This window comes from Dama dama, chromosome 11, assembly GCF_033118175.1.
Source record: "Dama dama isolate Ldn47 chromosome 11, ASM3311817v1, whole genome shotgun sequence".
In the NCBI taxonomy this organism is placed as follows: Eukaryota; Metazoa; Chordata; class Mammalia; order Artiodactyla; family Cervidae; genus Dama; species Dama dama.
Genome location: NC_083691.1, coordinates 13,714,239 through 13,731,989, shown reverse-complemented (window position 1 = coordinate 13,731,989; position 17,751 = coordinate 13,714,239). Strand labels below are relative to the sequence as shown.

Genomic DNA, 17,751 nt, shown 5'->3' with positions numbered 1-17,751 from the left:
AAAAGAGGCTACACAATTCCGTTAATGACTTGAAATTTGCCAGCAAAGTAATTTTTACTAGAAAGTACAAAGTTCCACGTCAACTTGGCATGTCCAAATTACCGCATTCCAATGGGCAAAATCAGAATGCACGAGGTTTCTCTAAACTCCCATGTTCAGGAAGCCAAGGGTGAATGCTTGAGAATGAAGGTTTTAATAATCTACTTCTTGCTTCCCTTAGCATATTATAAAGAGCAATAAAAATCTAAAAGATTACAGCTTGAAGATGTCAGGTTCTTACTTCTTGTTTAGAAGGAGATAGGGAAGGATTAAATAAGAAATAAAGGATCTTTAAAGGTACTAATAAACTGTGCCCTAACATGGATTCTCTGGTATTAGAGAAAACACTGAGGACACTTTCAGAACTTCCTAAGAAATCAGTATGAGTTCAGAAAATTAGAGCTATTTCTTTTTATTCCCCCCACAAAATTAGAGGTTTTGAGTTATAAACATGGGAGCTGAACATAAAGTACACAAAATTCCAACTTCTTTGGAGGCATTTTATAGTTGGATTTCAAGTTTTAGTTTTAGTATTAAACTAAAAACCTTTATAACAGACAGTGATACAGTGTGCATACATGCTAAGTCGTTTCAGTTGTGTTTGACTCTTTGCGACCCTGTGGACTGTAACCCTCCAGGCTCCTCTGTCCATGAGATTCTCCAGGCAAGAGTACTGGAGTGGGTTGCCGTGCCCTGATCCACCAAATCTTCCCAACCCAGGGATCAAACCCACATCTCTACGTCTCCTGCACTGGCAGGAGGGTTTCCCACCTGGGAAGCTCCCTATAATACAGTGCCTTACAGCAAATACATGATGGGCCAAATAGTGCTGGGGTGTTTTCCCCGTTTTAATGGCCATGTGACAGCAGGGAATGTTTGCTTGCAGAAATCCCTTAGTCTGTGGAAGGACTCACACAACACAAATAGGAAGGCTGTGAGTACAGGAGTATGGTTCAAATGCTCCAGAGAAGTTCTATGAAAATCAGTGTCCAGCAAACTGAACAAACACTCATTTGAAATCTGCGATGGCTCCTTTTGTCATGTGGATCGCCTACCCCACACACCAGCTAACATATCCGTTTTCTGAGTTTACACTTGGATCTGTCTCCAGGTAGTTCTCTAAACAACATCCAAGTTAAGAAGCCATCCCAACAAGCCGTGGATGTTACTTTTCCAAGATGCTTCTGACCCGCAGGCTGTAGACTGCTCACCCCTATAGGGATAGGCCTGAATGCCTGTCTCCAGAAGAGAGCAGCGTAGACTCCCTCAATCCACTTACCGCTGACCCCTTTGGTCCTCTGCCATCTCTAAGCTGCGTTTCCACCCGGTGCTTTGGGAAAGTGTCTCTGAGCCCCTGCTAGGCCCCAGGAGGAAGCTGCTAGCGACCCTACCTGGGGCCGCAGCTCAGAGTCAGATACAGGCTCTGCCTTCGCTCAGGAAGATGCTGACAAGAGTAGCTGGGTTTCTAGCTGGGCCAGAGTGTATGTTCCCAGAGTAACCATGTACAGAGGGAGGTCATTGCCAGACCCTGCTGGCTCCAGACTCTGCCTCCCTTCTCTAGGCAGCTGCAGCACCTGATTCCTACCTGACACCCCTGCCCAAGGCGCGGGGATCCATTCCGACCTGAGGTAGAAACTCTGGATCCCAACACCAGCTCCCCTTTGCTAACACTGGGACCCTTCCTTCATACTCCAACTAGGTAAGGAGGATATTTTTTAATTAGTTAATTTACTTATTCATTCATTTTGGTTGTGCTGGGTCTTTGTTGCTGCTTACAGGCTTTCTCTAGTTATGGCGAGTGGGGGCCACTGTTTGTTGTGGTCCCTGGGCTTCTCATTAAAGTGACTTCTCTTGTGGAGCATGGGTTCTAGGTGCACAGGCTTCAGGAGTTGTGGTGCATGGGCTTAGTTGCTCGAGGCATGTGGAATCTTCCCAGACCAGGGACAGAAACCGTGTCCCCGGCATTGGCAGGCGGATTCTTAACCACTGTACCACCAGGGAGGGCCAGATAAGGAGGATTTTAGCTATTTCTCTGAGGTGCATTGCTTGTCCTCAAGTGTTGGTCACCTGTTCTTGGCTCCTGGTGACTGAGTGGCTGCCTCAGCGATGCCTTTGCCCAATGTCTCCCATGTTCCTCCTGCCATGTTGCCCCTAAACCTCCGCTGCAAAGGCTGAAGTCCTCCTGTGACTTGAGCCCTGGGGCTGGGCTCCTGCTGTCCTACCAGGTTCTCTTGAGGCTGACTGTCCACCTGGGCTTCTCAGGAAGGTCTGTTCTTAGATGTCCTTGTTGTAGCCATTCCCCTACCAGGTGAGAAATACCCCTCACTCAGGCTAGAGCTTCTCACCCAAAAGCTTGCCTCCTGCCATTGCTTCTGAGCCTGGGTTCTGCTGTCTGCCTCACTGCAGTCTCACAGCCTGGGGCGGTGGGAGTTGGGGGTGGGGGGTCTCAGCCCACTGGAGCTACACAGAAGTGTACCAGTCTGATCCTCCCGCCTGTCTACACGGATCTAGTTAACCCAAATTAAAAACAAAACATAATGTGAGCTATGTTGGGAGTACTACTCAATCCAAGTATCATTTATAACAATAATTCTTGGCAAAAACACACTATAACCATCAAGCAGCAAACAACATTTTCAGATTCTGAAAAATACAGTAGCCTCTTAGCTGTTTCCTCTCAGCCTCCCCATGCCCCAACCCTGCCACCCCCACCTCCAGTGAATCCCCTCTGGAATATCTTTCCAACTGCACACCGGCCCATGTCACTCTCTAGCTTGGAAATTTCTCAGTGGCTCCCCATGACCTTAGTCCCTGCCTCTCACCTCCCCACTGCCCCATCACACTTGACCCTTTCTAACGACCATGGGCTGCTTGCCCTTCACTGCACGAGCAATGTGCAAATCACTCTATACCTTTGCACAACCTCTGCGCCCTTGTCTAGCATAGGGGTCAGGCCCATCCAGCCCTAGAGGCTCAAGTTCACACTTGCAATCCTCTTCTCCAGGATCTCTTGCCCCATCTGCCCCCCAGGCAAATCTGGGTCAGGTCATGTGCCCTTGCTCCTTATTCTCACAGCACCCCAAGCTTCCTCTGGCATAGTGCTTATCTTGTATTTGACTTCTCTCTTTAAGCGCTTTTGTCCTTGTCCTTATATCCCTAGCCCAGACCAGAAATTAGCAGATGGCTGCCCCAGAGATCCCTCCCTCGGGCCCCCTCCTCTCTGACAAAGTCCCCTCCTCAGGGTGGGCTCTCAGGCGCCACCTGCCATGTGCTGTCACATGTTCCAGAACCGGCAACTCAGCAAAAGAAAAAACAAAACCCGTTGCTTGTAAAGTCGAGAATTGACAGTTCTGGGCTTTCTTAAGGCAAAGATCTATCTAAATCAGATTATTTTTAGTGAAAGTCTTAATTCATCAGTTAAGATATAATAACATATCTTGAAGGAAATGGCCCATAGAAAAGCGGCTAAAATCTAACGTGCTGACATGAACAAAATAAATTACTTCCATATGCGTATCCAAAAGTTTTCAGTTTGTTCAGCATGTGAAGTGCTTATCCTTGCCTGGCACGTCCACTGGAACTTGCTCTAAGTAATACACAGTGCATATGAGATGCAGCTTTGGAATAATGGGATGTATCAGAGACGGAAGATAAGTGTGGACACCAACCCAAGCACAGTTCTGGAATCATCGCTAAGGATGCTGTCTTTCACAGGGCAGAGGGTGTGGCAGCACTGGTCCGCTGCCTAGAGGTTCCAGAGCCTTCTTTGTCATTAAAGCTAATTAGCTGGCATTAGTAAAGAAGATAATTGTATGTTCCTATCACTGGCACTTGGAATATGAGATGGGGCGAGCGTGCTTCTTTAGAATGAATGTTCTTATATCACCTTTAATGAAACTCGTCCTCTGAAGGTAATTTTTCCTGTATTTCTATCTGCATCCGAAATGTCAAGCTATAGCGACTCCTTCCTTCCTGCTCTCAGCCATCAGACGAAGCAAGAGCAAATGGGCAAAACGTCAATGAAGCTCATCTGATGATTCATGTCTTGGGGAACTCTGCCCTCATTCAAAGAGTTGCTTTCTTCCAAATTTTGTTCTCCCAATATCACAGTTAAGTCCTGGTAGTGGCATTAAAATGTCATCTTTTTTTCAAAAAAATATTTATCTATTTATTTTATTTGGCTGTGCCAGTTGCAGCATGTAGCCTCTTTATCGCAGCTCATGGGCTTCTCTCTTGTGCGACATGGGCTCTAGACTGCACAGGCTCAGTTACCCCATGGCATGTGGGATCTTAGTTCCCCAACCAGGGATTGAACATTCATCCCCCGAATTGGAAGGATTCTTAACCACTGGACCACCAGGGAAGTCCCCCAAAAGTCATCTTTTATGAGCAGCCAGCCAGAGAAAATAATAGCTATCCCATTAAAACCGTGCAACAACCCTGGCTGCAAGAGTCCTCCTCGTCCTCAGACAAAACCCTGCCTCCTCCAAGAACCGATCTGATCTGGAGTTAATTTTCTAGCTCTGTTCCCCAGGAAACTGATAAAGGGGGAAAGTTAGCTCTGTGACTAGACAACAGAGCATATGGTTAAAATGATCATTTACTGGCATCTCGCATAAATACCTGGTCAGGAGCCACAGCTCCGGGCTTTCCTGAGTGTAATGAATCTTGTAACTTAGCGTGACCCTGGCGGGGACCTTGGAAGCTATGCTAGGGAGGAGCCGCGTGGGCTATTGGCTCCTACAGGGTTTCTGAGTCAAAGCAGATCCACAGCCACCAACATGGATCGTGTCTCCTTGCACCTGAGCTTTCACTGGAGGAGCCGAAGACTTAGCTCTGGAACCCTTGTAAAGACTCAACTAAAAAGAAATGCATGACATTGACCGGCTGGCAAGCTGTGCTTCCTGTCTTGTGTCCTTCCAAGTGAATCTGAGCCAAGGGGCCTATGATAGCCTGTTGGCTTAGTTGAAACCCTCCCCAGTGGACATAGCATAACTTGCCACTGTATAACGTATGGATGTTGGGATGAGAGGTGTTTTCTTAACGATGTGGCATGGACTGCCAAAGAAAAAGATCAGTTGATTCTCCTCTTAAAAATAAGCATAAATGAAACACTAGAGCAAACATCTTATAGTCAGGCAACTATGTAAAAATGATACACAAACATGATTAAGGTTTGGGAGGAAATCAATATAGAGAAGAGTCGGACACGATTTAGCAACTAAACAACAATAAATAGAAATATTCACCTCATGGTTTCGTTCAATGAGGAATGGGATTCAGGGTGATGTTCTCTCTCTTCTTTTTTTTTTTTTTTTAATATGAACCATTTTTAAAGTCTTTATTGAATTTGTTACAGTATTGCTTATGTTTTTATGTTTTGGTTTTTTTTGGTTGCGAGGCATGTGAGAATCTTAGCTCCCCAACCAGGGATCTAACCCGCACGCCTTGCATTAGAAGGCAAAGTCTTAATCACTGGGCTGCCAGTGAAGTCCCTGTTCTTTTAAAAATTTATCTGTTATCATATTCTATGTGGTTTGTGTCTTATGTAAAAATTTCTGAAAATGAGTGGCACCTCTTTCACTAAAATCATACACTGATTAACCAAATGTTCATTTCTCCTTACACACTCCCACTCACCTTAACCCCTCCCTCTTCACTTAACCAATGGAAATAATGAATAGTCAGGGCAGAATAATCAGGGCAGAAGAAGGTGGTAGAGATTAAAAGGAAAAGGAAAAGTTATATGATAGGGTGGCTGGGAATGGAGTGGGGAGGTCTCTTAAGAGTGTCGGCCGTGACACTTGTCTAGCACCAAGTCTCCCATGCAGTTTCACTAGATAATCATCTCACTAGATAATGCCCTCAGGGTATAAAGACAGAGGCTGTCCAAACCTCCTGTTCCCAGTATGGAGATGCTGCATTTTGATTTTAAAACAGTACCTCCAAACGTGACACTTAAAGGAAATGGCAACTGTGAATCCCATTTCTGGGACAAAGTCCCAGAATTTTAGTACCTCTGTCTCCTGCAAATTAATTAGAAATTTAAATGGGTTTGTTTATGTATTTTAGTGCAACATGAAGCTTTTATTAATGTAACTAACTCTGTAGGGGAAATGGTTCATTTTACTGCTTTAATGTCAGGCTTTCTCGTTCCCTGCGATGGGCATAAAACTGGGGCTGCCTCTGAGTTTTAATCAGTCAGTGAGAAAGCAATTACAGAGCACCTCAGGTGTGTCTAGAAGGGCTGCAGGAGCCACGGGCATCTACAGAGGTGTGGGAGTCATGGCCCCTCCCAGGAGCTCATGATCTACCAGGGAAAGCCACACACATAGAGGTATTCAGAGTCCACATTCACCGAGTCATTGAAATGTTCCAGAAACTATGGTGAGTTTAGAGATGGTTTATTTTTTTTTTTCATTTTGAAAATATCATCCCTTCATGGCACACCCATATTATATCAAAAACCCCAAAGTGAAAGTCACGTTCTTCCACCAGTGGAATTAGACCAGAAGAGCCGATCTCTTCACATTTTGGAACTTCTTAAGCCCTTGGTGGGTTAAGTCCTGATCATCTTCCCTCCCAAGATCACAGCACAGTGGCACCCATTCCCAGTTAAGAGCCCTCCAGTTTGATGTCAAAACACCGGCATGTTTTTGTCCAAGAGTGTACCCTGAGACTCAGCCCTAGACACATTTTTAAATGCCAGCAATAACAGTAGATACCTGGAAACTTGTTCACTTGACCGGAGAATATGTCATTGTCGTGAAATGAAACTCCGTGCCAGTAGATGTCACAAGGCAAGCGTCGGCCAAATGGGAACTGGAAGAAAGAGGGGAAATATGATTAACTACCGCCCTGAGTGTCTCTTCTGTACTGATGCCCCGTGCCCTGGCGCACATCACATGATTGAATCCTTGTAACAATCCTGTGAAGTTGCTGATGTTCTTTCCCGAGTTACAGGAGAGGGAACAGACTCAGTCTGGTTAAGTAAATTTCTCAGGGTCATGACCATTGAGAGGCAGGGTTCTGATTCAGCATGGCCAGCACTCTGCAAGTGATTTTACAGGCACCCATTCATTAGAATCCCCATAACCATTCTAGAAAGGATGATACCATTTCACTGATGAGAAAATCGGGGCTGGGAGAGGTAAGGTAACACGCTCAAGGCTGCACAGAGCTTGGTAATAGGAGGATCCGAATCCAGGTCTATCTGAATTCCAAACCATACTTCTCTTTCACTGAAAACTGCAATGTGCAAACTGGTGCCCCTAAAACAAGTTCCCACAACCTCTCTCTCTCTCTGTTTCTCAACACACACACATACACAGTCCCCAAGGGCAGGATGTATTCCCAGGCGCCTAAAACTGTTCCTGGCATTCAACAAAGACTTTTTGAATGAATAAATGAACAAACCAGGAATAGTCCTCTGACTCACGATGAGATAACCAGATTCTCTCTTCCAGGAATATGGAAATCAGAGATGCCCAGCAGCCCCTGCCGGCCCTTGAACTGAAAGTGATCAAATGCCAGAGCCGGGCAGCTGTGCTTGGCCGTGTTCAGAGAGGCAAAGGCAGCCAGTCTACGAAGAGAGGAGAAAGAAGCAGGTGCAAAGAGAAAAGCAGAGACGAGGCCATGTGGCCCTGGCAACACAGACGGAGTGGCCTCAGTTCCCAGGGCTTCTAGATCCTGGGCCTAGGCCCTTCTGAGCCCCACTGTCCCTTCTGTCCTTGGATTCTGTGAGGCAGTCTCATACCCTTAAAATGCATCCCCTTTGCGCAAGCTAGAGGGTTTCAGTTACGTGCAACCAGAAAATCCCTTGCTAAGAACAAAGGGTCTGCTCTTTCTACACCTTATTTCCTCCCCCAGTTATCAACAAGCTCTGCATTTACACAATGCATTTTTTAAATGCATCACTCGACCCTCCTTAAGGGAAAAGAGCGAGGAGATGTTAGTTCATATTTAGAACCTACTTGTTAGAAGTCCAAATGAAGAGAAATATCAGCATATTAAGTAAAAGCATCCAATTTTCCCGTCCTAAAACTATAGTTAATCAGAACTTTTATCCGCTCAAAGCTAAGAGGGTGAAGCTCCAGTGAAAGAACATGGTGTTACCAGTGAAATGGCAGTGACTCAATGCTTCCCAATGATTCCAAATTAAAATGAAGGCAAACAGACTCAAGCCCTTTACATCATTCACATTGTCTCAAAACTGTGCCAAAGTGAGGCATATGTTACACACTCTATTAGCATTAACAACTTCCATCTATAATTTATAGCATTTCACTCATTTTCTTTGTATCTAGTGGATTGAAGTTATTAATTCGGCAGTCATAAATACAAGGAGATACAACATATGTTATTGTCTTCCAACTGTTAAGTACTAATATAGAAGAGGGAAAAATAACTTAACGAGGAGGTTCCTCTATAAAGCATACTATCCAAGCAACATTTACTAAGATCCAAATGGCTTTGCTGCCCACCCTGTGGGATCAACACCTGCTCCACATCAGTGGATAACCTAGGAATCCTTATCACCCTTAGGATCGCCTTTCAATCCTTGACACTGTCATGATTCCTAAGTTCAACCTTTCATTCAGAGACCCCTTAGCTCATTAAGTTTTGAGAAACTGTCTTTTTCTAAATAAATTTATTCAATAACTTCTATGTGCCAGGCACTTTGCTCAGTGCTGAGAAAACAGAGAAACACGATATTAAGTAGGTCCCAGCATCTCATCTCTCAGGCTTCCCTGGTAGCTCAGTTGGTAAAGAATCTGCCTGCAGTGCAGGAGACCTGGGTTCAGTCCCTGGGTCTAGAAGATCCCCTGGAGAAGAAAATCACAACCCACTCCAGTATTCTTGCCTGGAGAATCTTATGGACAGAGGAGCCTGGCGGGCTACAGTCCATGGGGTTACAAGAGTCGGACACGACTTAGCAACTAAACCACCAAACCAGCATCTCATAATCCTACGTCTTTTTAAGATCCTTTAAAAAACTGCTTAAACAGCTAACATCATGCTCAATGGTGAAACTGAAAGCTTTTCTTCTGATATCAGGAAGGAGACAAGGAGACTCACTTTTGCCACTTTCTATTCAACATGGTATTGGAAATTCTAACCAGAGCAATAGGCAAGAAAAAGAAATGAGACATCCAAGTTGGAAGGGAAGAAGTAAAATTATCTGTTTGCAGATGATATGATCTTATACGTAGAAAATCCTAAAGATTTCATATACATACACACACATACACACACACAATAAATGAACTCAACGAAGTTACTAGATACAAAATCAATACACAAAAAATCAGTTGTTTTTCTATATACTGACCATGAACAATTCAAAAAGAAAATTAAGAAAACAATTCAATTTACAACAGCATCAAAAAGAATAAAATAATTAGATATTAACCAAGTAGGCAGAGACTTGTACACTAAAAACTACAAAATGTTACCAAAAGAAATGGCAGACACAGATAAGTGGAAAGATATCCCATGTTCAAGGATGAAATAATATGAAATAATAATGAAATATGAAATATATGAAATAATAATCTTCATATTATTAAGATGTCAACACTACTCAAAGTGATCCTCAGATTCAATGAAATCCCTACCAAAATTCCAGTGACTTTTTTTTTTTGCAGAAATAGAAAAAGCCATCTTAAAATTCACACGAAATATCAAGGAATCACAAATAGCCAAAACAATTTTGGAGGTATACTTTCTGATGCCAAAACTTACAACAGAGCTATAGTAATCAAAACAGCACATAAAACAACGAGATAAAACTGCACACCTTAAAATGCCCAAAATCCAAAACACTACAACACCAAGTGCTGACAGGGGTGAGGAGCAACAGGAACACTCATCCATTGCTGATAGGAATGCAAAATGGTACAGCTACTTTGGTAGACAGTTTGGAATTTTCTTACAAACCTAAACATACTCTTTTTGTATGATCCAGCCATTATGCTCCTTGGTATTATTCAAATTAGTTAAAAACTTATGTCCACAAAAAAGCCCTCCATGTAAGTGTTTATAGCAGCTTAATTCATAATTGCTAAGGCCTGGAAACAACCAAGGTGTCCTTCAGTAAGTGAGTGGATAAATAAGCCATGATACAGCCAGGCAATGGACTTTTCTTCACTGCTAAAAAGAAATGAGCTATTGAGCCATTAAAAGACATGGAGGACCCTTAAATGCATATTATTAAGCGAAAGAAGTCCATCTGGAAAAGCTATATACAGTATGATTCCAGTTATATGACTTTCTGGAAAAGGCACAACTACGGAGACAGTAAAAGGATCAGTGGTTGCCAGGGGTTAGTCTTGGGAGGGATGAATAAGTAAAGCACAGAAGATTTTTAGGGCAGTGAAACTACACTATCTCATACCATAATGGTACATTCACGCCACCATACCTTTGTCTAAAGCCACAGAATGTACATCACCAAAAGTGAACATTAACATAAACTATGGACTTCGGGTGATAATGATCTGCAACAAAGGTTCATTGATTTTAACAAACCTATCGCTTTGGTGTGGGATTTTGATAGTGCATACGTGAGGGCAGTGATTATATGGGTAAATCTCCATCCTTTCTGCTCAGTTTTGCTGTGAACCTAAAGCATCTCTAAATTAAAAATAATAAAAGTAAATTAAAAACTGTGTGGTACTAGCATAAAGACAGGCATATAGACCAATGGAATAAGACAGAGAACCCAGGAAAAAACCCTCCCATATATGGTCAAATGATTTTTGACAAAGATGACTAGACTATTTATTCGCAGAAGGAGAGTCTTTTCAAGAATTAGTGTTGGGAAAGCCAGATATCTACATACAAAAAGGTGAAGTTGGACCCTTATCTTACACCATAGATAAAAATTAAACTCAAAGTGGATCAAAGACCTAATCATAAGAGCTAAAGAAATGAAACTCTTAGAAGATAATAGAGGCGGTAAGTTTCATGACATTGGACTTGGGAATGATTTCTTAGACATGACACTAAAAGCATAGGCAATAGCAAATGAAGCAACAGACAAAGGATTAATCTCAAAAATATACAAGCAACTCCTGCAGCTCAATTCCAGAAAAATAAATGACCCAATCAAAAAATGGGCCAAAGAACTAAACAGACATTTCTCCAAAGAAAACATACAGATGGCTAACAAACACATGAAAAGATGCTCAACATCACTCATAATCAGAGAAATGCAAATCAAAACCATTATGAGGTACCATTACACGCCAGTCAGGATGGCTGCTATCCAAAAGTCTACAAGCAATAAATACTGGAGAGGGTGTGGAGAAAAGGGAACCCTCTTACACTGTTGGTGGGAATGCAAACTAGTACAGCCACTATGGAGAACAGTGTGGAGATTCCTTAAAAAACTGGAAATAGAACTGCCATATGACCCAGCAATCCCACTTCTGGGCATACACACCGAGGAAACCAGATCTGAAAGAGACATGTGCACCCCAATGTTCATTGCAGCACTGTTTATAATAGCCAGGACACGGAAGCAACCTAGATGCCCATCAGCAGACGAATGGATAAGGAAACTATGGTACATATACACAATGGAATATTACTCAGCCATTAAAAAGAATACATTTGAGTCAGTTCTAATGAAATGGATGAAACTGAAGCCCATTATACAGAGTGAAGTAAGCCAGAAATATAAACACCAATACAGTATACTAATGCATATATATGGAATTTAAAAAGATGGTAATGATAACCCTATATGCAAAACAGAAAAAGAAACACAGATGTATAAAACAGACTTTCGGACTCTGTGGGAAAAGGCGAGGGTGGGATGTTCTGAGAGAATAGCATTGAAACAAGTATACTATCAAGGGTGAAACAGACCACCAGCCCTAGGTTGGATGCATGAGACAAGTGCTCAGGGCTGGTGCTCTGGGAAGACCCAGAGGGATGGGATGGAGAGGGAGGCGGGAGGGGGGATCGGGATGGGGAACACATGTAAATCCATGGCTGATTCATGTCAATGTATGGCAAAAACCACTACAATATTGTAAAGTAATTAGCCTCCAACTAATAAAAATAAATGAAAAATAAATAAATAAATAAAAGCATAGGCAACAAAAGAAAAAATAAAGTGAAAAGTGAAAAAAAAATGTTAGTCGCTCAGTCATGTCCAACTCTGTGATCCCATGGACTGTAGACTGCCAGGCTCCTCTGTCCATGTGATTCTCCAGGCAAGAATACTAGAGTGGGTTGCCATTGCCTCCTCCAGGGGATCTTCCCAAACCAGGGATCGAACCCAGGTCTCCAGCATTGCAGGAAGATTCTTTACTGTCTGAGCCATCAGAGAAGACTTAACTTCATCAAAATTAAAACTTTTGCATCAAAGGACACTGTCAACAGAATAAAAGGGCAGCCCGTGGAATGGGAGAAAATATTTGAAAATCATAAATCTGGTAAGGGATTAATATTTAGAATATATTTTTAAAGACTCCTATAACTCAACACAAACAACCCAATTTAAAAAGTGGGCAAAGGACCTGAATAGACATTTGTCTATGTCTATTCAAGAGAAGATATACAGATGGCAAATAAGCACATGAAAAGATGTTCAACATCACTAATTATTAGGAAAATGCAAATCAAAACCACTTCACACCCATTAGGGAGACTATTATAAAAATAATAATACAAAGGAAATACGTGTTGATGAGGATGCAGAGAAATTGAAACCCTTGCACAGTGGGAATGTAAAAAACGGCTGGGGAAACAAAAATTACTGCATGATTCAGCAATTTCTCTTCTGAATATATACCCAAAAAGAATTGAAATCAGGGACTCAAACAGATATTGGTACAGCAAATGTGATAGCAACACCATTCAAACAATCAAAAAGTAGAAACAGCCCAAGTGTCCATTGACTATCCATCAGTGGATAAACACAGTGTGGAATACAGGCACACTGCAATATTACTCAGCCTTGAGAAGGAATGAAGTTTTGACACTTGCTACAACATGGATGAACCCTGAAGACATTACACTGTCAAGCGAGCCAAACACAAAAGGACAAACACTGCTTGACTCCACTTTTGTGAGGTAGCTTGTTGTTGCTCAGTCGCTCAGTCATGTCTGACTCTGTGCGACACCATGGACTGCAGCACGCCAGGCTTCCCTGTCCTTCACCACCTCCAGGAGTTTGCTCAAACTCACATCCACTGAGTCAGTGATGCCATCCAACCATCTCGTCCTCTGTCGTCCCCGTCTCCTCCTGCCTTCAATCTTTCCCAGCATCAGGGTCTTTTCCAATGAGTTGGCTCTTTGCATCAGGTGGCCAAAGTATTGGAGCTTCAGCTTCAGCATCAGTCCTTCCAGTGAATATTCAGGGTTGATTTTCTTTAGGATAGTGAGGCAGCTAGAGCAGTCAAATTCACAGCAACAGAAAGTAGAATGGTGGTTTCCAGGGGCTTTGTTGTTGTTTAGTTGCTAAGTCATGTCCAGCTTTTTTGGGAACCCCGTGGACTGTAGCCCACCAGACTCCTCTGTCCATGGGATTCTCCAGGCAAGAATACTGGCAAGAATACTGGAATGCCATTTCCTTCTCCAGGGGATCGAACTGACCCAGAGATTGAACCTGAGTCTCCTGCACTGCAGGCAGATTCTTTATCACTGAGCCACCAGGCAAGCCCATCCCATGAGCTAGGGGGAGGGAAAAATGGGAATTATTGCTCGATGTGTACAGAGTTTCAATTTGGGAAGAAGAAAAGAGTCGTGGAGCTGGCTGGTAGTGATGAATGAAGAACACTGTGAATGTATTAAACACCACTGGACTGTACACTGAAAGGTGCTCAGGATGGTCAGCTTTATGTTATGTATATTTTACAATAAAATGACAACAAAATCATCTGCTTACGCCCCACCCTATGCACCTCAGGCTAAGGGGCCATTCGTAGCTCTACTAGGACTCTCTGGAGCCTGGAATGCTGCGTGGATTGTCACAGGCAAAGGAAAACTGACAAGCGCTTCTCAGACTCCCCACTCCCCATTTTTCTCAAGTTCATCACCATCCTCCAGGTTATCTGGGTTCTAAACCTGGGAATTATCTTCCCTTTTCTCTTCTTCAAACCCTTTTGGAAAAAGCAGTGGATTTGGGGGGTCAGAAAGCCTGAGAAGCCTAGACTTGTCTCTGCTCACTTACCAACTGTAAGAGCTTAAGCAACCAGAACCTGTGTTCTGTGTCCCTGGGAGACAGAGATGAGAAAACCACCAGGTCCCAACAGGGACCAAACAAGATAATGGAAACGAAAACACTTGTAGGCACCACAGAACAATACAAATCTGAGTTCATCATTAGTTGTTTTACCCACTAAGTGTTAAGCACCTACTTAGTGGCACAAAGTGCCTCAGATGCCAAACACACATAGGAACACGTCTGTCTTCCTCAGGCACACAGTCAGTCCGTGGGGAGAAAGTGTTTTTGAAAGTGTTAGTCGCTCAGTCGTGTCCGACTCTTCTCAACCCCATGGACTGCAGTCTGCCAGGCTCCTCTGTCCGTGGGATTCTCCAGACAAGAATACTGCAGTGGAAGGGTTGAATCAAAGTCACGCCAGTGTATTGCTACAAACCGTGCTAAAGGCTGCGAGGTGAGCCCTAGAGAGCAAGAGAGCACAGGGGACTAAGCAGATCTGGGGAGCTGGAGACTCGAACCCTGAGTCGGGAGGCCCCATGTCCACCAGCCAACGCCTGGCTGACTGAGTGTCATCATTAACAGCACCTCTTTTTGCTTTCAGGTATATCTCAGTTTGAGCAACAAATTAAATGGTCATCCTATTCCTGAGACAGGGCTATTAGAGCTGAGGCTGAGAGGAAGATTGGATAGAGGATGGGGAGGAAGAGTGTTCCAAGCAGAGAGGACAAGCGTGTGAAAGCCTAGGGCAGGACACTGGAAAGTCTGCAGGGAGGTGAGTGTGGCTGGAGCATAGAGGGTGAGAGGAAAGGCATGTAAGGCCAGGCTGAAGACTGGGGCAGAGGTCACCCACGTGGGCCTGGACGCCAGGGCGCAGTGGAGCAGGAGGGAGGTCCTGGGGGAGGAGGATGAACCCGCTGAGCAGAATAAATAAGAGGGCCTGAGAGAGAGAGAGAGAGAGCGAGCATGAGACTTAAACAGCCAAGGGGAACAGTGTGAATGTGGCTGGGAGGTCAACCAAGATGGGAACTTGGACGTGATAACATGGAGAGCTTCAGAGTCACATCAGCCCGCAATGATCTCCATGCTGATCGATTCAATAGGCACCATGCTTACAATGGAAGGACTGCTGTTGAAGCTGAAACTCCAATACTTTGGCCACTTGATGTGAAGAGCTGACTCATTTGAAAAGACCCTGATGCTAGGAAAGAATGAAGGCAGGAGGAGAAGGGGACGACAGAGGATGAGATGGTTGGATGGCATCACCGACTCAATGGACATGAGTTTGGGTAAACTCCAGGAGTTGGTGATGGACAGGGAGGCCTGGCATGCTGTGGTCCATGGGGTCGCAAAGAGTCGGACACGACTGAGCAACTGAACTGAACTGATGCTTATAACTGGTCTGCCTTGTTAAGTATTTCATGTGTAACCCTGACCCCCTCATAACACTGTGAGTTTCTAGCACCAGAACAATGGGACATATTCTCTCAGGTCTCCAGTGATGTCTAACCAGACATCCAGTGGACCCTAGGCCCACAGAAAAATGAGAAGCATAATTCTGAAAACCCTCTCAATGCCCTCTGCCTCCCCCAAATCCCACCAGTCAGCAAGTCTTCATGTTTATCTCATTTATCTTTTTAAAATATTTATTTATTCATTTGGCGGCAATGGGTCTCAGTTGCAGCATGCAGAATCTAGTTCTCCAACCAGGGATTGAACCCAGATCCCCTTCATTGGGAGCACAGAGTCTTAGCCATTGGACCACCAGGGAAGTCCCTCTCCTCATTTATTTGCGTTTCCTCTCCTTTAATCCCCACTGCCTTACTTCAGGGCCTTCTTTCACACCAGGATGAGGGCTACACTGGCCTTCTCCCTAACCTTCCTCCCTCCCCACTCCCACCAAGACCTCCTCTCCTGAGAGGTCTACCTGACACACAGAGGGATTTTTTTTTTTAGCTCTGACCATGTCACCCCTTTGCTTACAACTCTTCCCACGCCTAAGCTCCAAGCCTGGACTCAAAGACGCTGTCCAAACTCCCCTCTGCCAACTTGCTTGCCTCAAGTTGGGCCACATACACCTTGGGCATTTGCACTGTTCGTGCCAGACTTTGACTTTAAGTATGTGGCACTTTTTCCTTTTCATGCTGTTCGTGGGGTTCTCACGGTAGTCCTGTGCAGATGTGAAAGTTGTACCATAAAGAAGGCTAAGCCCTGAAGAATTGATGCTTTCAAATTGTGGCACTGGAGAAGACTTGAGAGGCCCTTGGACAGCAAGGAGATCAAACCAGTCAATCCTAAAGGAAATCAACCCTGAATATTCATTGGAAAGACTGATGCTGAAGCTGAAGCTCCAATACTTTGGCCACCTGACTCACTGGAAAAGACCCTGATGCTGAGAAAGATTGCAGGCAAAAGGAGAAGGGGGCGACAGAGGATGAGATGGTTAGATGGCATCACTGATTCAGTGGACATGAATTTGAGCAAACTCCAGGAGATAGATAGTGAAGGATAAAAGCCTGGCATGCTGCAGTCCATGGGGTCACAAAGTTGCACACAACTTAGCAATTGAACAACAACATACAGCACTTTTCTGTTTTGTGGCCTGAGTTTCTGCTTGGGATCTTCTGACTCAGCTTGACCCTCCAGGAAGCTGTCTCACCTGCTCTCCCCTCTGTGTGGCCTCCATCACTTATACCCTTCACAGGTCATTCAGCAGCAGCTTGCCTGTTAAGTCTGTCTGCCTTCACGTTCTGTGGACTCTTTGAAGATGAAAGCACCTTTCTAATCTGGTGTATCTCATTTTTTTTTTAATTTGGCCACACCACGAAGCTTGTGGGATCTTAGCTCCCCGACCAGGGATCAAACCTGCGACCCTTGCGTTGGAAGCTCAGAGTCTTAACCACTGGACCAAGCCTGAGACTATTTTTAACTTTTGTGGGGTCAAGGAGCACTTTGAGATTCTCTCTAGAAAAACACACACAGGCACAAAATTTTCCATGTGATTTTAGGAGAATTTAAAGACTCCTTGAAACCCCTATTTGCTCACAGACACCATTGTTAGCAACATCTGCAGCTCGTTTCACGAATGAACACGTGAATAAAAGGACTTGTGAACAGCAGCTACTCAAAGACTCTGTCATCACCATCATCATGAAAGAGAGCTGTTATGTGAGGCTTCTTTCCAAGTCTATGTTAAGAGTCTTTACATACATTACCTCATTTAATCCTCACAACAACCTCATGAGAAGGGGGCTCCTATAAATCCTACTTACAGATGAAGAAACCAAAGCTTGGAGAGATTAAATAACTCTCCCACGGACACAGAGCTAGTAGGACCAGTTGCTATTGTGGTTGTTTAGTCTCCAGTCATGTCCGGCTCTTTTGTGAACGTATGGAGCATAGCCTGCCAGGCTCCTCTGTCCATGGGATTTCCCAGATAAGAGTACTCTAGTGGGTTGCCATTTCCTTCTCCAACTAGCGGCAGAGTCAGGAGCAAATCCAGTCCTGCCTGATCGCAAGGCCCAGGCTCTTAACCACTG

The 17,751-nt window shown here is 44.1% G+C and overlaps 1 protein-coding gene across 1 annotated transcript in view; it reads right to left on the bottom strand.

Annotated features, from left to right (window-relative positions):
- Window positions 1–17,751, bottom strand: part of TTLL11 (tubulin tyrosine ligase like 11) — a 257,284-nt gene that overhangs the window by 198,204 nt on the left and 41,329 nt on the right. Inside the window, exon 2 of the mRNA XM_061154740.1 lies at window positions 6,765–6,861. Coding sequence (XP_061010723.1) covers window positions 6,765–6,861 — 97 coding nt within the window. The remainder of the gene's footprint in view (window positions 1–6,764; window positions 6,862–17,751) is intronic.